Source organism: Lepidochelys olivacea, assembly GCF_965140295.1.
Source record: "Lepidochelys olivacea isolate rLepOli2 genome assembly, chromosome: 11".
Classification (NCBI taxonomy): domain Eukaryota; kingdom Metazoa; phylum Chordata; order Testudines; family Cheloniidae; genus Lepidochelys; species Lepidochelys olivacea.
In genome coordinates this window covers 61,086,465-61,108,002 of record NC_140421.1, presented here as the reverse complement: position 1 = coordinate 61,108,002, position 21,538 = coordinate 61,086,465, and the positions used below count along the sequence as shown (strand labels likewise).

The 21,538-nt window shown below is 40.0% G+C and overlaps 1 protein-coding gene across 1 annotated transcript in view; it reads right to left on the bottom strand.

The window, feature by feature from the left end:
* NBEAL1 (neurobeachin like 1) overlaps positions 1–21,538 on the bottom strand; it is a 139,298-nt gene that overhangs the window by 35,282 nt on the left and 82,478 nt on the right. Inside the window, exons 27-43 of the mRNA XM_084643634.1 lie at positions 20,682–21,263; positions 19,827–20,002; positions 19,291–19,444; positions 15,601–15,729; positions 14,780–15,085; positions 14,523–14,672; positions 12,522–12,679; positions 11,653–11,777; positions 10,405–10,531; positions 8,527–8,675; positions 7,832–7,965; positions 6,862–6,963; positions 5,446–5,541; positions 5,229–5,353; positions 3,965–4,105; positions 3,730–3,860; positions 2,910–3,019 (exon numbers count right to left, since the gene is read on the bottom strand). Of these exons, the coding sequence (XP_084499760.1) occupies positions 2,910–3,019; positions 3,730–3,860; positions 3,965–4,105; positions 5,229–5,353; positions 5,446–5,541; positions 6,862–6,963; positions 7,832–7,965; positions 8,527–8,675; positions 10,405–10,531; positions 11,653–11,777; positions 12,522–12,679; positions 14,523–14,672; positions 14,780–15,085; positions 15,601–15,729; positions 19,291–19,444; positions 19,827–20,002; positions 20,682–21,263 (2,895 nt within the window). The remainder of the gene's footprint in view (positions 1–2,909; positions 3,020–3,729; positions 3,861–3,964; positions 4,106–5,228; positions 5,354–5,445; positions 5,542–6,861; positions 6,964–7,831; positions 7,966–8,526; positions 8,676–10,404; positions 10,532–11,652; positions 11,778–12,521; positions 12,680–14,522; positions 14,673–14,779; positions 15,086–15,600; positions 15,730–19,290; positions 19,445–19,826; positions 20,003–20,681; positions 21,264–21,538) is intronic.

The following is a 21,538-nucleotide window of genomic DNA, read 5'->3' as shown; positions in this document are numbered from 1 at the left end:
TTTCATTATAAAGAGATTATACTACAGTACTTGTATTAGGTGAACTGAAAAATCCTATTTCTTTTGTTTTTTACAGTGCAAATATTTGTAATAAAAATAAATTTAAAGTGAGCACTGTACACTTTGTATTCTGTGTTGTAATGGAAATCAATATATTTGAAAATGTAGAAAACATCCACAAATATTTAAATAAATGGTATTCTCTTATTGTTTAAGAGCATGATTAATCATGATTAATTTTTTTAATCACTTGACAGCGCTATTATTTAATAATTGCAACAAAGGATTACAACTAAGAGTAAAGCAATGAAATTTTAAAAAGGAAAATTTTAAAGATCAACAGTAAACTTCCTGATGCTTAGTCATAGATTAGAAAGCCAGAAGGGACCATTGTGATCATCTAGTCCATCTAAATTCTAGACCATTATATGATACGACCTCCATAGGACTTCCCTAATTCCTGTTTGAACTAGAGCATATCTTTTAGAAAATCATCCAGCCGTGATTTTTAAAGTTCCAGTGATTAAGAATCCATCACAAACCCTTAGTAAATTGTTCCAACAGTTAATTACCTTCATTGTACACCTTATTTCACATCTGAATTTGTCCACTAGACTGAAGAGCCCTTTACTATCAAATTTCTGTTCTTTGCGTAGGTACTAGTAGACTGGAAAAATCAAGTAATTCCTTAGCCTTTTCTTTAAGATAAACAGATTGAGCTTCCTGAGTCTGCATGTTTTCCAGACCAATAACCACTCTTGTGGCTTTTCTCTGAACCCCCTCCGGTTTAATCAATATTCTTCTTGTAATCTCATCAAAAAAAGACAAAGTTAGTTTGACAGGATCTTTTTTCCATAAACCCATGTTAATTAGCATTAACTATACTGTCCTCCTTTAATTCTTTACTGAGTCCCATATCAGCCATTCTGTTATTTTGCCTGGGATTGATGTCAATCTGACAGGCCTATAGTTATTTGAGTCACTTCATTGAAATATTGGTACAACGTAGCTTTCTTCCTTAATGTTCCAAGACTTAATGAAAATCATACACTAATGGTCCAGAGAACTCCTTGGCCAACTCTTTTAAAGAACTCTTGAAGCAGACCTGCTGATTTAAGAATGTCTGACTTTAGTAGCTGCTGTTTAACATCCTCCTGAGTTACTGCTGAAATCCAAGACCGGATTTGTAGACCGGTCATTGGCCTATGATATGGTCTGGATTAAAGCCCTGATTCTGAAAGCTTGCAAGGATCATCCCCTGCCTCAAAACACTATGCCTGCTATGGACAATGCTGAACAATAGGTAGCTGTGGGTCCATTTGGGTGACAGTTAGCTTGCCCTGGTTCCTCAACAATGGACTGCCACAAGGCTCAGTACTCGCCTCAACACTCTTCAAGTGTCTACACAAGTGACATGGTGCCAATGAAGTCATGCAAATTTGCATATGAGGATGACCTTGCCCTGGCAATGCAAGCAGCCACCTTCAACAACAGTGAGTCCACCTTGAACGGGGATCTAAACATCAGGGAGGAATATTTCCGGAAATGCAGGCTCAAACCAAACCCCTCACAAAACAACACTCACTGCATTCCATCTTGATAAGAGGAACTCTAAGCACACCCTGAAAGTGACCTGATGCTGCAACACTGTGCAACATGACCCCACTTCAACTTATCTTGGAATGAAGCTGGACCACATGCTAACCTTCCATGACCATCTGAAAAAAGTAGCCACCAATATGAAGACAAGGGTAAATCTGATCCAGAAACTGGCAAGCAGAAGCTGAGAGCATCAGCATCACTGCTATGGACATCAGCAATGGCACTTGTGTACTCCGTAGTGGAGTACTGTGCACCGGTATGGACCAAAAGTAGCCACACTTTACTTGTTGATGTCCAACTGAACACTGCAGTATGGTTAATCGGTGGAACCCTCAGGTCGATCCCAACACCCTGCCTGCCCGTGCTGTCACATATCGCTCCCCCATCCGTTCTCCGTGATGCTGCAACCCTCTGGGAAGTCCAGCGAATCAAAGAAAATGAACATCTCCTCTTCCACCAGAACCTCAACAGTGTCCCTCACCACTGGTTGAAGTCACACAAGCCCTTTTCAACCCACGTGCTTAACCTTCAACAATGTAACTTGAACACTGATGAAGCTTGGAAAGCTGAATGGTGTTCACAAGAAGTCACAAACACACACCTTGTGAAAGACCCGATGCAGAAGATTCCTGGTTTCAATCTTCCCCAAAGCTCATGGACAACCCTAACCTCATCCATACAAATCATGACAGATGCGGACACTTGATACACAAATGGAAAATTAAAAACTCTTCAGTGTGACTGTGGTCACCCAGAACAGACCATGGATTATATAACAACTCAATGCCCGATTCACAAAATATGAAGGAAGCATCACAGTGATACACTCCGTTACTCCTGACGCAATTATGTGTCTTAATCACATAAATGTAAAATTATAGTTGTTGCTCTACATCTACATTAGCCATACGAAGTTGAAATGGAAAGTATATTCTGATTATATGATACGACTACGTCATCTGGCTTTTTCCCAAGTACAAAACAGAAATATTTATTGAACATGTCTGTCTTTTTCTGCATTATTATTGACAATTATATCATTTCCATCCTGTTACAGACCAGTACCATTGGTAGGACTTTTTTTGTTCTTAATATATTGAAAGAAATTTCTTATTATTGTGCTTAACTCTGCTGGCCATAGTTTTCAGCTTGTGCTTCTCTTATCAATCACCTAGTTCCTATCTTCTGATTTATATTCATTACTATCAACTTCCCATTTTGTGTGTGTGTAAAATAAAAATAAAAGCATGTACTGTATTTCTGTTTCTTGTTACTTCATCCAAAAATTAAGGTAGTCATTGTCTTACCAGTGCTTTCCTGTGTTTACAAATGAAATCTTCAGGTGACTTGGCCCATTTTGGGAGAACAACATCATTCACTACCTCTTTGGAGAGCTGTAGCTGACCCAAGTTAAACTCTAGGGAATATAATTGAGACAATTTGGTTTCAAAAGCTATTACAATATGTTTCAAGTATCTTGATCACTAGATCAGAGATTAAGAAGCTGAATAAGTAAATCTAATAAGTAAAATGCAAAAAGCCAAAAAAAAGTAATGGTCTCATGTCAACATGCAGGAAAAGTTATCTTTAACAAGATATGTTATGTTTAACAGGAGCTTTCTTACTTCTGAAGAATCCTGGAGCCTTAGACTACTGTAAATTCAAGTTACACAAGACCATGTTTGAAAATACCAGTTCTGAGTCTAGATTCTGCAGGCCTGTCTAATTAAAAAAGATCTCATGTTCCAAGTTAGCACACATCTTCCAGAAGACGTGGGTTTAGTACCCAGAACAGTTAAAGCAAGTTAACTGTAATTAGTGCAATTTAGAATGGTCAACTTTTAAAAAAAATAACTTTGTTCTTCTTTTAGATTAAACCAAACCTCAATACTCTTAGCCATCCTAGAATTCTGGGTAAGAATTTTAAATTACGAAGTTAAATAGTGGCTTAGCATAACTGGCACCTCATTAAATGGCTAAAAGGTAGTACGACCGTAAAGTAATTTTCAAATGTTCAATCTAATCAAGAATAGTTTTCCTCAATGTTCTTAAACAGGTTCTGACAATGCTCTCTAGTGGTGTGTGGGATGCATGTTCTATTCAATAAATTCTGAAAAGTCTGTTTACTATTTTGATTCTCCAAGAACTCTGGGAAGTAGAAGAACTCTGGGATAAGCTCCTTCACATCATTTGGGTTATCCATAAGGGCTTGCCATGTTGCAGGAATGGAATGGAACTGCCGATCTGCACAGTCAAACCTGTAGATTGGAAAGCTCAAGTTACATTTTGACAGCTCCTATTAAAAAGCCATCATTGAAGTTGAGGGAGAAGAGACAGATATTACTGTTCATTCACAATTTACCTGCCACTCTGAAGCTGGATATGTAGTGTGGTGAAAGGCTCTACTCGAATGAGATAATGCATGACACCAGCAGCATTTGAGTAGTGAGTACCATAGTGAAACTTGTCAATCGTCCCAAGAGGATCCTCAAAATTCTCATATCTAAAAAACAGAGATTGAGATCTTTAAAATCATAACTACTGCATGCTATGTCTGATACACACAGATTATATTTATAGTATACAGGGAATACACAACAGATGCATCACTAACTGTTTTTCACTAGTTAAGTGGCCTATGACAGTTTTGTTAAAAATTACATCAACATATACTGAGTGCCTCTGGTTGCAGGAAGAAGAGGTGCATTTGGGACTTAAATAATTATTTTCCCATTTCAGGTCCCAAAAGACACAGCCAGCAAGTTCCCACCCTGAAGACACACTAGATAGCAGACGTATCCCTGAATGCCATGAGGCTAGCAGGAAAAGCCATAGAAACAAATTCAGTGCCCAGGAACCAGCACTGACTCCAACCATGGATATCAGGTAATTATTCACAGTAAATCCTCTGTGCCTCAAAGTTCCCAGGAGAAACCCTGTTTGGGAAGAAACTTGACAAGTGCAGCCTGACAACCAAGACAAGCCAAAATGTTCACTCCCCACTCCAGCAAAACTTAAAGATGACTACACTCATATGTGAGCAGAAGTAGCTGTCATTCCTATCTGCAACAAAGTTACCAGAGAAGAGATTCAACTTATTTCAAGGATAAAATTTGGTCTCAGAATACCAGGAGGAAGCCTGGATACAAAACAGGGTAATCCCTCCTTCTAGTCAAATCCACCAGTATGGCTGCATCTGGGATGCCTATATCCAGAAACATGTATAGGGGACAAGATAACCCACTTTTCAATCATCTGGATCCAGTCAACTTCAGACAGGTGCCCCTGGGTGCCTCTGAAACCCTTCGTTTCCTCTCTTGAACCCTGAGAAACAAACCAACCTGAAGAAGATTTCTTACCTCCTAGAGCTAGAGGCAATAAAACTTGACTCTTTAATGTTGCATACGCTGCTGTTAATATAACAGCATCACTGCCTAACAGTTCCAAGCTATATGGCTAATGTATGGCTTTGCCATCAAACAAACAGGCTAATCTTATAACAATTAATGTCTCAGTTACAAATAGTTATGGAATTCTCAGAATCAATAATTATTAGTCTGAAAATGTCCCATCAGAAAGCTAAAATAAATGGAGAGAGAAACATAACTGGGAATTTTTATACTTACTTTTCTTGCACAGCTTTGGCATTCTTTTCATTCACCACCCCAATGGGTTTGGATAGATCCCTAAAGACAGCAGGATTATTCAAGTCCAACTCTTCTGACGTGTAATCTTGCAGGACCCAAGGAAACTAGAAAGCCACAGTTCAAAATTCAGATATAAAATCCATCTTTCCACAAAGAAATCACATTTATCCAGTGACAATTAACAAAAATAATTTACCACAGGATATTGGGCAAGGTCATTGTAAGTTCGTCCCGCCATGGTGTTCAATTGAATGAGATAGTCAAAGTTTGATATCTCTCTGTTCACCCATTTCTGAAGGAGACAAGAAAAGGCAACACTAAAATCATTAAACTGAAGAAACTGTTGTCGATGTAGAGTGCGTCTTGTCAATGCTTAGCTACAAGGAAATATTTCTCATAAGTCAGGGGCACTAGACTATAAACATAAGAATTTGCAAATTTCAAATTTTCATAACCTAGTTTAAAATTCATCCTGCATCTGTGGCTGTGCTCTGTCTCTTGATGAGATTAGCTGACACCTGGCAGAGGCAAGGGGTTGTCAAATTCAGGTTAAATGCAAGGGAAAGCTAACAGCCCTAGGCTGGCAATAAAAGTTCTTTTAAAACTAAATGAAACAAAACATAAAACAAAAAAGGACAGAAGAAGAAAGGGGGAAAGAGCAATAGTGGAGAAAAAGTAAATCAGAAACAGCTGAAGACGAAAAGGAGAGAGGAAAATAAGTATTGGAAACTCCAATAACCAAAAAAAAAAAAAGTCTTTTGATCTTCCTCTGTTAACCGTATATGCATCAGTGAAATAGTCCAGTGTCCTTGTGAAAGTGCTGCAGAATTAGTATTTTATATACTTAAGAGGAAGGAGTGCCTTATGTAACTCTGAACCTTCCATCTAACTAAGGATTGGTGATGACACCTTCTTTCCCATTCCTCTTTGTCTAGGTAAGTGTCTGAGGTGCAGAGCCAGGAAGGCGAAGGTACAAAAGAGGAAACTGGAGAATTCTTAATGTTAATAAGAGCATACATTTCTCTATTTCTCATAGAAAACTACAGCATCTGTTGATGTCCAAAAAAACCAAAAGCCAAAAAAAAAAAAAAAAACCACCCCAGAAAAATAACACTGCCCTGTGAAGTTAGATAAATTGCTAAAATTTCATGATGTTTCTGAAAATTGACACTTCGCTTACAAGCCAATAATACTGTACCTGAAGCAAGGAACCATGGCCACACCTCTACATCTTTAAGTGGGTTTTGTTGAAAGCACGCATAATAAGATAACAAAGCGAATAATCAGTACACAAAGCAAAATAAATTGTCACCTAAGCCCCATGTGCTGACACCAGAAGACAAATTTTCAAAACTGTCCTCTATTTTTTGTCGTACGTCTAACATCTGCAGACACAAATAGGCCTGCAAACTGGTATAAATGCAATAATTGGGCGCACACACAATTGCACATGCAAAAGTTTAGAGGTCAGATGAAAAGTTTGCCGTTGCTATCTATGTATGTCCACAAACACTGTAAAATATTCTAAACCCTAGTTTAGCTACTTTATTATTAAGCAGTTCTTTGAGAAGCACTGAAACACCCTAAATCATTTCAGCTGAAATCATTTTACCTGCATCAAGCCTGAAGCTTTAAACAGTTCCTGTGGAGATCTGGTCCCATAAATATTTGGAGAACGGAGTGACAAGATTCGACTGTACACTTTATTTCTCACCTGTAAGAAAACATTTACACTGGAAAATGCAGCTAATAAAACCATAAGCAACTGCTCTACGGATTAAATTCTTAATGAAGCTAAAATTTACTACATTTTTGAACTGTGCCGCCCTCTTGCTGCCAAAAAGATATTTATTCAGCTGCAGGAGCTAAAAATGGGTATTATTTGTGATTAACTGAAATACTACTGTTGCAGAATCACAACCCAGCAAAATTACATATTATCCCTACATAAACATAATAGAAAACACTGTCATTTTTCATGTTTAATATTGTATCAGTCTTTCTACACAAGCTACTCTGATGAATTATTCACTTTAAATATCCACCATGTAACAGCTATTCATAACATTTACCAATTCATCAGTATCAAACGCAGCCCAGTTCAGTTATTCATTTTAGCCCCATCCCATTTAAATTATCCAAGAAAACATTAGCACAGCATTTGCAAACCATCAGAAGGGCAAGACATAAATCATTTCCCCCTCTGCATTACAATAGGATAGTAATTCTCCATTACTTTGTAATTCATTTGTACAAAGTTTTTATGGTTTGTTTAGTACAAAGAAGCTGAGATTACCCCAGTACAATTTCTCATGAGGCAGAAATTAAATAGTAGTTGCACATGAAAAAATAAGAGTTTTGTTTTTCTTTTGACTATTCAATTTTACTGGAAACCAGACTGGGGTTTTCAACAACATAAAAAGATCCATATTCTAATTTCTCAGAGCAGCTCAATCTGGCAAGTATTTTGACCTAATATAATGCTGCAGAAGCTTCCAAAAATCACGTTAGCCATGGCCAGTAAACTAGAATTTGTCACTTATGCTGAGAGAGTCCACCAGGGAGCTTTGACAATTCCATACCTCCTTATTGAAGTTAAGGAAGTAGTTGGTCTGATCAGTGAGGAAGATCTCCAAGGCTGACCGCCTCAAGTTGTATCGGCGCAAGTGTATCTCTCGAATTTGATAAAGGGACCATTTGAAATCAAAACCTACTCCTGCAAACAGAACAACTTCAGTTATTGATCCAGTTTCTTTTGGTGAAACAGATCAGTTAATTTTCTCAAGATCAGTTTCATGTATCAGAGTTAAACTATACACATTAACCTTCTTATAAAAGCTCACCAAACAGATATTGCTGATTAATGCTTACAAACTACTTTTCTTATCAATTCATGCAGGTGACAAAGCTCATATGGTTAGCATAACTGGTGAACAGTATGGCAGAAATCATAGGGAACTACCATTTACTCATATAAATTATACAAAGACATTTTGTTCCTTAGAATATGATTAGCAGCCTTAATGTTACCCCAGGAGATGGGAAAAAAATTTAAGACTGCACTAGTAAAATGGCTCAGTGGACAGGCTACATTTACAGACCCCTTGCTCGAAAGGAAAAATATGAAGTCATTGGCCTAATAAACATTATGTACAACTCTGTTAATTAGCTAATTTCTAGATGTCAACCACACGGGCATTTGTTCTCAAAAAATAAAGTTCATCTGGAAAGAACAGGATGCTGAACTATGAGAAAGTAGACCTACTGTGATGCTCACCTTCCTCTTTTTCAATGCTGCCATCATAGAAGCAGATGTGCTGGGTAGTGACCTCCAGTCTGCCAGGTATTACATCAATTAGCGTAATGAGTTCACATTCTTCAGACAGTACCAATTTTTCTTTCTGACCCTGCTCCTCCTTTTCATCCCTACAACAACATCATCATCACCACCACCATCCCATGTCATGTGTTTTTCTAGACTGCACAGTTCGACCAGGTACAAACTAAAAGCACAATTTAGAAAAGAATCAAATCTGAATTGCCTTAAGAGCACGTCATATAAAACCTTCCACTATTTCGCTTTCATTAGTAGGCTCATGAGTTCTCTGAGTCAGCATTTAGACCTCAAACCTGTTCACTTCACAGCAGAGTTTTTTAATCTGTCTATTCCAGTCACTTCTTTTGTATAAAAAGATCTTACAGGATGGATCTGCTATTGTTACAGTATAAGGCATAATGCCAATTTTCGTATCTCTGGATTAACAAAAAGGCCAAAAACTTAAAAATAAGCCAACACACAAGCTCCAACTATAAAAGAGTTGAATCTGAGTAATTCTCCTTGCCCCCCCAGTTCCAAGAGACAACAAACTGTGGCAATATTTCAAATAGAAGTTACTGAAAAGTTTATAATACAAGGTTGTTTCGTTTTTAAATAAATAAATACGTGAACTGACTTTTGTAACTTTAAAGGTATAATATAAGGCAGTATATAATTATTCATGTAAATAAAAATATTCGGATCACTTTTACAGACTTCTCTTAACAAGGCTTCCTCTTTGCACCTACAATTTTATGGTACAAATAGATGTGTGCAATTTTGCATCTGCAGTTATTGGGGCATATTATCATCTCTGTTTCACTTCTTTTGAGCATAAAGGACGCATTTCCCTAGCTAGGGAGTCCCCAGATGTAGGGGAAGTCTCCAGTAGGCGCACACAGCCCAGCATAACTGGCACCTATATGTCTTTTCCTGCCTCTTTTGGTGCGGCAGACATGTCACAGACAGGTGGGGGCGGGGAGCAGAGGAAGGGGCAGGACTGAAGTCTGCATGCTCCAGCTATGCTTAATTTGCTGAAGGCCTCTTGGGAATCATTGCTAGCTGGTGCATATTAGAGTAGCCATGAGGCTGGTCCAACTTGAGCCGAGGACCAGGGCTAAAGAGAATCAGGGATAGACCCTCACTGATGTGCCCATTCCCCGTCTACAATTCTATCCTATTATTTTAGCAAGGAGGGTGAAGAAAGCCTGTTTCTGCTTGGTGATGTTTTTTTATGAGTGGCATATCACTATCCAATCCCCACGCTTGTTAGACAATCTGCATTTATCCAGTAGTAACCCCCTTAGTGAGAAAGGGCTACCACTGCTCAAGCAGGTACCATGTTACCACCTGGGAGTGTAGTAAGCCCTCCTTCTTGTCCCTGTCCTGCAACCTGAGCTGGCCATGAAGGGCTGCCCCTCTCTAAACTGAGATTATATTATTGCAGACCCAACGGCAATTTTTCCACTGGCAACACTAGAAATGCTGGATTGACTGGCTCAGGGTTTGTCTACATGAGAACACTCAGGAAAATGAATCCAAATTAGCTAAATGTGTAAATTTAATGTGGATTAGTTAAACTACAGGCCATCTTAATTCTGAAGGATGGTCTCCACACAGAAGTTTTATGCAGTTTATCAAGTCCAACTAAAAATCCACACCTTGAGTTAATATGGTGTAACTTTCCTGAGTGTCCCCATGTAGACAAGCCCTTAGTCATAACAGAGGAAATAAAGAGGGCAGTTTTGTGCACCATCTACCCCAGTCCAGGAGGTATTTCCCACTCCTTATCCCTAGTGGAAAGATGAATTTCAGAGTTCCCCAAACTGCTGTACATACATGCTTGCACCAGCAGTTGTGTCCTCTTCTGGCAGTTCAAGTATATCATCCTCCATGTCACTAACTTTCACTTGCTTCACCACCTCCAGGAGCAGTGACTCACTAGATGGCTGTGTCTGCTGCATCCCTTTTGGAATAAAGATATTTTCAGTTCAAACAAAATATAGATTTGTATTTCACCACAGTACTATTGGATAACTAAACTGTGGCAGTTGGCTACAATTACTGGAATTCAATAGTATCCATGGGCATGTCTACACAGAGACATGCACGAAAATTAATCCCAATTAACTAAAGGTGCAGATTTGAAGTGGATTGCTTAAACCACATTAAATCCCCATATGGATGTTGTTTTTCAGAATTCAAGTGGACTTAATTCAGTTTAGTTTAATTCACTTTGGAAGTGAATTAAACTAAACCAAATTAAGGCCACTTTAATTCTGAATGAAGGTGTGCACACAAGAGTTTAATGTGGTTTAAATAATCTACTTCAAACCCATACTGTTAGTTAATTTGGATTAATTTTCCTGCATGTCCCCATGTAGACAAGCACTAGGGAAGGGATGGGTTGCAATCTTAAAAAATACAGTTCTGGGGGAACACAGAATAATTTAAAATAGCCCCAACTGTGAAAAATGCAACACTTAACCTCTCAGTTTATAACTCACAGTTATAACTGTGGCCAAATACTTGATCACATCTATAATTCTTCATTATGCCACATAGGCTTGATTCAAGTTTAAAGCAAGATTTTCAACGTATTTTAGCCTCAACATTTACCTTGCTTAAAGAAATATAAATATTATAAAGGTCCCTGTAAAACTATTTGTTTGCTCATATGAAAAATAGAGTTGGGAGGGGTTCTTTTGTTTTTTATTTTTTTTAAGAACACACATCATTTTTGGCAATATGAAGATGCAGACAAAGCATTCTCTAGGGATGCTGAATGAGATTTATTTTGAAGGAAGATTCCGCTTTGGATCTAAGCAAGTTGACAGTACCCCATTAAAACAGATTTTTCAAGAAAAAACTTTATTCAAATCAACCATATATCCTTTTTTTTAAATCTTACAACATATATTTCCATTATAAGGAAAAGTGGGTTTCTTTAGAGGAGAAAATAAAAAAAGCATTTTAAAATAAGTACAAAACACTGTTTAAAATTTGCAAAAGGTTGCTAAGGAATCAGGAATATAAATAGTCCATGATCTAAATTATTAGTGAGGAAACAGTGAATTTGGATCTTACCTAAATTGTCTCTCAGGTCACTGGCCTCCTGATGGGAGTTGAAATTGTAATTTTGCACTAGTTTTAACCTCATACGTGAGTAGTTTTCCACATTTGAAAGTTTCCAGTGAATGGGATTCTGTTTCCTAGAGACAGCAAAAATATTTATACTAAGATATAAAAAACAAATACTTAGAGCAAATGAGTTGATTCTATCAGAGTTTGTATTTAAAATCATAATGTAAAAAAAAATCATATACCCTTAAGAGTAATATAACAAATGTAAGATACATTGTACAGTATCTAACATTTCAGCCCAATGCACTTAACATACTATGCACATCCTCCATTGAAATACAGCAGCTGTTTAACAGCTCACAGCAAGACTACCTGACAGTTTTGGACAGGCAGTAAAGAACATTTTATCCAAATGAAATTGATGGGGAAAATTAAGTAGGCACAACACAATAATCATGTTCAAATTTGCCTTAATCCAGGCTTTAGCCTTTGTGTTTGTTATAGAATACCAGCATTGTGTTAAATATCCATTATATCTCACTCTTCTGAAACATATCACATAACCGCTGGTCTTTAGTACATGAAGTTTCTCTCATGTAAGTTTTAAATTTCCTTCAGCCATAGCTACTTTTTACATGTTACTTTTCAGTAAAATCTAGCTGAGTTATATATTAAACTTAAGCACTGGTATTTTGCTAGTTAAATGCAGATAAACATTAAAAAGAAAACATTCAATGGTAATCTTCTATATCAAGGGTGGTTACACCAGAATACTTCAGCAACCTTCTGCAATTACCACTACAGTATATGAAACAGAAAGCAACTTTCTATTAGACGTAAGATGATCTTGGAATAAAGTATTTCACTCATACCTTTCAGCCCAGGGGCCCTGTTCACAAGTCAGATAAAGTTGGGCTGCTCTCCACTGCCTCAGAGTAGCGGTGTGTAGACTATTAAGCTGTTTTAGCATGCTGTTGTAACGCAGGTTCTCCTGGCGTGCCTTTCGGTTAAATGGCTCCACAAAACACTCCTGAAAGCAACATTGTAAGTAAATCTGATGCAGTTTCCTGTAAGAACCTTGCCTTCTGTAAAAAACATTTTGCCTCATGAAAAGGATAAAACCTTCACCAGTAAGTAGGAAATATTAAAGGTAACTCCAAAAATTCTGCTTACTTCAGCAGTATGTGCTGAATAGCTTCAGAACCAGGTTAAATGAGGGCAGGAAACACACAAGCATCTAGGCCTGGATCCACAAAAGGAATTTAGGCGTTACAACGCTGAGAGTCACAGTGCCCAACTTTTAAGTGCCCATAAAAATCACAGGAACAACACTGCACTCTACAAACCTGTACTAGGCACCAAGGCTCCCTATCCCATGAATGGGGAGAGAGAGGTGCCTTATAATGTGCCCCTATGCTAGCCATTGGGAGATGCTCGTAAGAGGGATGTGTGCTGAGCCCCAGTCCTCTCTCGGAGATAGGCACCTATGCCCAGCCTGCAGGGAGATGACCAGTTCCGCTGAGCGATCCACAAACAGGAACCAGCCGTATGGAGTCATAAGGCATTTTTTGTGAGAATGCCTGCCTTGCTCCACACAAAATGGCCAGAGTTGGAGGCGATTGTGGTGGTGCCTATCAACTAACTTTTAGTCCACAGGTGAGAGCACTCACTTGGGATTTGGGAGATCCAGATTCAATTCCCTGTTCAGGCAGAAGGGGAGAAAAATATTTGAACAGAGGTCTCCCATGTCTCAATAGCAGGCTCTAACCACTGAACTATGAGATATTCTGATGTGGGACTCCTTCAATCTCTCCTGTTGAAGCCATTCCACTTTGGATAAATAATGAAACAGTGACTATTTAAGTATTACTCCCCAGTGGAGCAATCACTGGGCCAAAGACAGAGAGAGAGAATGAGAATGACTCTCTATAATCCAGAAAGAAAAGGAGTACTTGTGGCACCTTAGAGACTAACCAATTTATTTGAGCATAAGCTTTCGTGAGCTACAGCTCACTTCATCGGATGCATTTTTGTGAATACAGACTAACACGGCGGCTACTCTGAAACCTCGGTATAATCCAGTGGTTCAGGCATCCACCTGGGAGGTAGGAGACCATGGGCCAGTCCCAATCACTCCAATTGCTCTTTCATTATTTACTTGATACCTCAACAGGTCAGCTTCATTCTGCAGTGAAATTTCTATAGAAGCTGTCAAGGTGGAGTATGGTACACGTGGGATGTCACACTAACGGATCAGCCAGTGTGATCTGCAACTCTGGGGAATCAAAGAGCTAACATAAGTGAGTGTTTACTTATGCTACATTGTAACTACCATGGAAATCTATAGGAGCACAGAACCAGCCTTGGGAGAATCAAAGAAGGACCAGATCCAAACCAAACAAGGAGCCATTACTACCATATTTCTGAATTAAAAAAAGATCCAGAGGACAAAATCAGGGTAGCTGTCTTTGACAGATTTTTGTTAGTGAACCATTAAGACGATATTCAGAGTTTAATTAGGGCTGGATATCATTTCAAATGACCTGGAGTCAAACAAATTTGTAAAAATCACCATTTAAAGTAAGTGTGAAATATCAAAAGGTTTAGTTCTGGAGAACAGAAAAACAGTATTGATTTAAATTAGTGGAAAAGTGGTTATCAATACTGGATCAATAAAATAATTTTACACAATCCACATGCAAAATGGAGGTATGATGATGATTAAGGTTAGGATCTCTCGATATACTTGATCACTGACAGACTGGCAGCGTTTTTCCCCCAACAATCACTGGGGTCAGATCAGTTTGAAACTAATTTCCTGCCCTTGCTCCTGAAAAAGTACAAAATGTTTTTAGAGGAGCTAAAGACTTTACCTGAAATTTGAGCTTGCTTTCTCCTCGTTCTCTGTCTCGCTTATGCATATTCACCATTAATGCCTCATAACAGTCCTTCCAATAAAGTGCCATACGCTCATGACCATCACTGAATGTATTGACTTCATACTGTTTCATATATGGAATAATCTGATGCACAAGAAATATTTAAAAAAAATCAAGATGATTGCTGAACAGATTCTCTCCTCCCTAATGGAAGAAAATAGAGAAAAAGCCAAGAAGAAGCCATTACTTACATATTTATCAATATAAACTTGCCATTCATCTGAGCTGCAATACTCCCGGAAGTCCTCAAAGAAAGAGGGGCTGCCATTGGTGAGAGGCAATGAGGGTAGGTGCAGGTTCATGAAGAGAAGTTGGTAAACTTTGGATACCAGTGTTCGAACAAGGGGAATCAAGAATGCGTATGTTTCTGTCTTCTCTTTGATTGATCTACTCAGGATGCCTTCCAACTTCCCCAAGAGGTAGCATGCCTCAGCTTGGCTTTCAATTACTTTGGTCTGAAGAAGGGTGTTTAGCTTGGCTGCTGCCATAGCACAAACCTGGACAGAGAAAAACCAAACCAAACCCCCGTGAGGCTAGTGCATGCATGCTACATTTCACCACAGGGTTTTGCATGACTCCTACCACTGTTAGATAGTGTGAAACTTCCAGTAAGTTAGAGAAGTATAGGATTTCAGTACACTTAGCCACTATTAATTTATATGCATTATGGTAGTGCCCAAATGCCTCTGGCTCGATCAGAGTCCCACTGTGATAAGTACTGTACATAAAGACACATCCAGAAGTGATGGCTCTGGCTTCAAAGAGCTTACAATCTAATTTAATGAGTTAGAAACACAACTCGTTTTCGGCAGGTGAGGATGGAGAGGAATATGTAACAAGTGTGCATATGGTGGCAGGGGCTGAAGCCTCTCATTTATAACAAGTCTGAGGATTATGATGAAATCAGCAAACTCACTGAAGTGAACTGCATCCCTACAATCACTGAAAGTTCTATAGTTACATAATCAGCACGAATGTTACATAGTATTAGACACATTAATATACAACACACCTGTAAGTTATCTTGTCCAATGAATCCAAGGAGCAACTGGACCTGCACTTGGGAGAGCTTGATCCATTCTGGGCCAGCAGAGTACCAGAGTGACAGGCTGTCAATGAGTGTCACCAGCTCTTCTAAAAGCTATTGTAAAAGTGAGAGATTTGTGGGAAGAAAACAAACAAAATTGGAAGTGCTGAGACACTAGTATAACTACAAGTCAAGTCACCGAATAATCATTTTGAAGGTCTGATAAGGTCTATAAGGGTATGTTTACGTAGCCCATGGCAGCAAGCCCCCCCAGCCCGGGTCAACAGACTTGGGCTTGTGCCACCTTACTAAAAATAGCTGCATTGAGGATGTGGCTCAGGCTGGAGCTCAGACTTTGAAGCCTAAAGAAGAAGGTGCACTTCAGAGCCCAAGCTCCAACCCCCATTGTCTATACCATTATTTTTAGTGCGGTAACGCAAGCCCAAGTCTGTCAATCCTGGCAGGAAGGCTCACTGCCACAGGCTGTCTAGACATACCCTACAACAAACAAAGCAGGCTGTCCCCCATACTTCAACCTAACCCAAAGTAATTAACTAAATATACTCTGGGACAGAGGTTCAACAACTAATTGTGACAGAATTCAGGACTGCAACAACTATGGGGTGAAGTCTGACAAAATATCTATCCCCTGAACAAAAATAGTTATTTGTGTATATAAAAATAAAATTAATACCCTATTCCTCTAAGTCATCCCCAGCAAATGTCAATTCTACAAATGCAGTGGCTGAGAGTATGATTGTTTTGATTAAAAAAGGCTCTACGCTTAAGAGCATACACACCATAAAGATTAATAAATTTTAACTCAGTATGAATTTATGTTACATTCCTTTCCCACTCCTTTGCATTTTATCTAATTTAAATGAAAAGTTAATTTATTGTTTCATTACCCCTAGTGGCGTACATGATGCTTTTGAGAGAATTAAAAAAAAACAAGATCCCTGCCCTGTTTGTAACCTCCAAAATTTGATCCTGTGAGTTGCTCAGAACCGTGGGCCACTTCCATTTTTTTCTTTTTATTCCCATATTTACGTTGATGTCATTAATCATATACTAGATTTTATAATCTAAGAAACACAGTGCATTTCCCCTTCATCCTCCTCCTCCTCACTGGATAAAGGAGGAGCTGATCTGGGTGATGTAGTAAGTTGGCACAGTACCAAGCGAGCTAGGGTAAGTACCTAGGTAGGCCGGTACTAAGGAGTGGAGATTACAATCCTGAGAATCCAGAAGAACTTTGGGGTGGGAAAAATGCTGCGGTACTGAGAGCATCGGTACTGAGGAGGGCACTGACGGCAGTAGTTGGTGCCGAGGGTTGTGCACTATGAGTAAGGCTATGATTTAGTCACAGGTATTTTTGGTAAAAGTCATGGACAGGTCACGGGCAATACACAAAAATTCACAGCCCGTGACCTGTCCATGACTTTTACTAAAAATACCCGTGACTAAATCTTAAGGGGGAGGGGGGTCACTGCTGCATGGCATTGGGACCACTGCTGGGGGAGAGGTGTCTGGAGGGGTCGCTGCTAGGGGAGAAGCCTGGGAGCTGCTGCTGGGGGGGCATCCTAGGGGGCACTACTGGGGGGGGGGAGAGGGCCAGCCACGGCACCAGCTGCCGGGGGCCACTGGCAGCAACTGCACCGGCCACCTGGGCACCACTATCGGGGGTTGCCCGGGGAAGTAGCTACTCTGGCTGCCCGGGCACCGCTGCTAGGGGCCATCCGGGGAAGCAGCTACTCCAGCCGCCGGGGACCATATCTGGCAGCGGCTGCATCGGCCGCCCAGGCACCACTGACGGGGGCCGCCAGGGGAAGCAGCTACTCCAGCCGCCCAGGGACTGCCACCATGGGCTGATGGAAGCGACTGCGCCAGCCACCCGGGGACCACTGCTGGAAGCAGCTGCCCAGGGCTGCCCGAGCAGTGGCTGACGCCGCAGCTACTGGCTACGGGTCCGCCAGAGTGGCTGGCTTCAGAGCTGTTCCAGTAGCAGCTGGGGTGACTGCCTCCAGGACCACCTGGAGCCAACTGCTTGGGCAGCACTGGAGTCAACCCCACTGGCCCCTGCAGAAGTCACAGAGATCGTGGAAAGTCACAGAATCCGTGACTTCCGTGACGGACTCACAGCCTTAATCATTATTCATAGATTATACAAATGTTAGGGTAACTTGCAAGTCTGTGTAACTTGCACATGGAGCAGACAGGAAAGCAGGTCTGCAGCAGGAAACACAACCAACGAGAGGATGGGAGCCTTCTTTGTTTTATACCTTCTTATGCTTTCCTGTTTGCTTTTCCATTACTACCTCATCCTTCTGGCCTCCTTGGCATGTGAATTACACCAGCTTGACCTTACACAGCTGAATCTGGAACTTTCACACACCCCCACACACTTCTTCCACCCATTTAAGTCACTTTTGCATCTGACCCAAAATCTGCTCACAAAACATGCTGGAAGTAAAATCTGGGTTAAAAATCCCAAGTGCCCTTCCTCAGTTTGTGACAAAGAGCAGAGAATGAATGAATGCAATGATTTTGGCTGCCCTTTTAAATAGCACATACAATATGAGGCATACCATTTGACCAGTGGACCAACACCTACTTAGAAAATGGTTAGCTCTGTTTCATTTGTTCTAGCATTCATGTAGCTTTTCTGTAGTCTGTAAAGATAAGGCTCTTTAATCAAGGGTGCCATTAAAGACTCATGTATTTGCAATATTAACTGTATTCCCTATGGCATGTGCATATAAAATTCTAGTATTTAAAGGGGCAGTCAAATCCGCTCCACACACTGCTTAGTCTCTAGTTAAAACAAATGTCACATGATTTGGGCCCTACCAAATTCACGGCCATGAAAAACGCATCCCGGACCATGAAATCTGGTCTCTTGCCATGAAATCTGGTCTTTCATGTGCTTTTACTGTATACTATACAGATTTCATGGAGGAGACCAGTGTTTCTCAAATTGGAGGTCCTGACCCAAAAGGGATTTGCAGGGGGGTCACGGTATTGCCACCCTTATTTTTGCACTGCCTTCAGAGCTGGGTTGCCGGAGAGCGGCGGCTGTTGGCCAGGCGCCCAGCACTGAAGGCAGCGCCTCACCAGCAGCAGCACAAAAGTAAGAGTAGCAGTACTGTACCCTACCACCCTTATTTTCTGCATTTCTGCCTTCAGAGATGGGCAGCCGGAGAGTGGCGGCTGCTGATAGAATGCCCAGCTCTGAAGGCAGCAGTGCAGAAGTAAGGATGGCAATACCATACCATGCCATGCTTACTTCTGCTGGACTCCTGGCCACCCAGGCTGGTTCACCGGCCACCCAGTTCTGAAGGCAGGGCCGCCACCACCAACAGCACATAAATAAGGGTAGCCGTACCCCTTGCAAGCCCCTGACAATAACCTTGTGACCTCCCCCGCAACTCCTTTTTGGGGTCAGGACCCCTGCTATTACAACACCGTGAAATTTCAGATTTAAACATATGAAATCATGAAATCTATGATTTTTAAAATCCTATGACTATGAAATTGACCAAAACGGACAGTGAATTTGGTAGGGCCATACTCATGATTGAAGAAAAGGGTGACGTTACTCAAACTGACAACTGTTTCATAAACGTTTCAGCCCCTACATAATTTACGAGAGTTTCCATTAGGCAGCTATTATACCTTTTCTGTCCATAAGTTTGAATTAACCAGCCCTTCTGCCTGTAGAAAGTCCTGTACGATGAGCAAGAGCCGGAAGGCATTTTCAGCATGTGTTGGAAGAGCTTTTGCGTCTCTGTTATCAGTGACGGTCCATTCCAGCATCTTCTCTAGCAAGCTGAATGGAAAACAAAATCCCAAAGTAATCATCACATGTTCTAAGAGTAAGTGGCTTTTAAAAAAATCCCATTACGTATTTAACTGAGCCTAAGTGTATGTGGTGATATTACTGTCTTCTACCCTGTAAACCAGTGAGATTAAGGAGATTGTGATCTTCAGACAATTCTAAGGGGCATACAATTCTAAGTTCTGTCAAATAAATTCAATTTATAAATAGGTACAGATGCTTAGATACGTGTCTGATCATACTTGCAGGAGAATGAAGGGGATCAAAGTAATTCAATTCAGTGTCTTTCACCAGGATTTAATGTTACTCTGATTCCATCTTTTTTTTCCTTCCCCTCCAAAAGAAAAGAAATCTGTCATTACACTATACTCACTTGAGTTTTATTTCATCAGAAGGTTGTAGTAACTCATTAGATATCCCCAGTTTGGTCAGTGCAGAAAACACCTGCCCCCTCTCAATCCAGACAGCATCATCAAACCTTTCTAAACCTTTCCACATCACACAGAGCAGGACATCTGTGAGCAACTGTATGAGCTCCTCTTCAGATCCCTATGAAACAATCAAGAAATTCACACTCTTTATAGTTCAGAATGCCTCAAAGAGGCTTGTTATTTGTTACACAGTACACCATGCTTGTAAAGTTTCATCATCTTTAACACTGTAGCCTAAAGAGTCTGCCCACTAATTAAATGAAAATATTAACCTAAAATTGTGCTGCAATGATTTTTAGTCCAGATTATTAAATTAATATTTGCTTTACTTTCTGTGCAAGAATTGAGATTTGAGTCTTAGTACCACTGCTTTGGCCATAGCACAACTTTTTCCTTGATGGGGATGATACAAGTCATTCCAATACAGTTCTGATTTAAAAAATAATGTTACAATTTCAGCTAGTGAACTAAAAAAAAACAACCTTGAAAGCTGGATGTTTATTCTGCAACAAACAGCACTGATATCCACTGCAAATGAACTGCTTTATCCGCTCCTCTGTTAGAGGGAGAACAGCATAACTGTCTCATTGCATCCAGTGAAGTGAGTTGTAGCTCACAAAAGCTTATGCTCAGATAAATTTCTTAGTCTCTAAGGTGCCACAAGTACTCCTTTTCTTTTTGCGGATACAGACTAACATGGCTGCTACTCTGAAACCTGTAATTGGGGAGTGTATTTTAAAAGAATTAAAAGTACTGTGAATTATACATGTTTAGACAGGATGGGGAGGATTACTTACTCCTTGGTTTTCAAATAACGAAAGATCAACACTGAATCCCATATCATCGATGATACTTGATTCTTTGTCAGGCTGACCAGAGAATGGCTTCGAATTTTCAATGGGTGACGGTGTGCTGGGCCTGCTATCTGTCATTTGATTCCCACTATCAGCCAGCTCATAAGAGTCCATGCTAGACAGATCTAAATGCAAATGTGAAGGATTACTGTGCCATAACTCTTCTTGATCCTCTGACCTGGAAGTCATCTCTTCAACAGAAGTACCTTCCAGCAATGTACCAGAAAAACAGGTGGTGACATCTAAAGATTTGCTGTCTTCCACACTCCACTGATCGTATGAACCATTAACTGAGGTAAAGCTACTAGCTTTCCCCTCCTCTGCCTGATCAGGATAGCATTTCTGAAGCTCTTCAGCAGGAATTTTTTTTTCATCTTCCTTTGTAGAGTCAGTCCTGCTCTCTTTAAGTCTATTCCTGATGTCGGAGTTTTCTTTTAGGAATAGTCTAACCAATGTCTCCTGCCAGGCTAGCTGTTGAGCAATCTGCTGTGCTGCATCCGGCTGGGAATGTAAAAGCTGTAAAACCTGTAGAGAGCACAAGAGGTCAGGCTCAATATCCAAGCATGTACACATTAACCTGTGCTACCTAACGGCAGTCATTCTAGCCTTTAATCACACATTTCGTAATCCATTACATTTTATGCCTGCTGCAAAAAATTCTTGTAATATACTTAGTCAATAGGCATAGAGTACATCTGAGCCATAGATAATTCTTTACAGGAGAAAGAGAAATACAAACATTCAGAAAGTTAAATATTTATGGATCTACAGTAGTTTGCATGAATTAAGATAATCACATA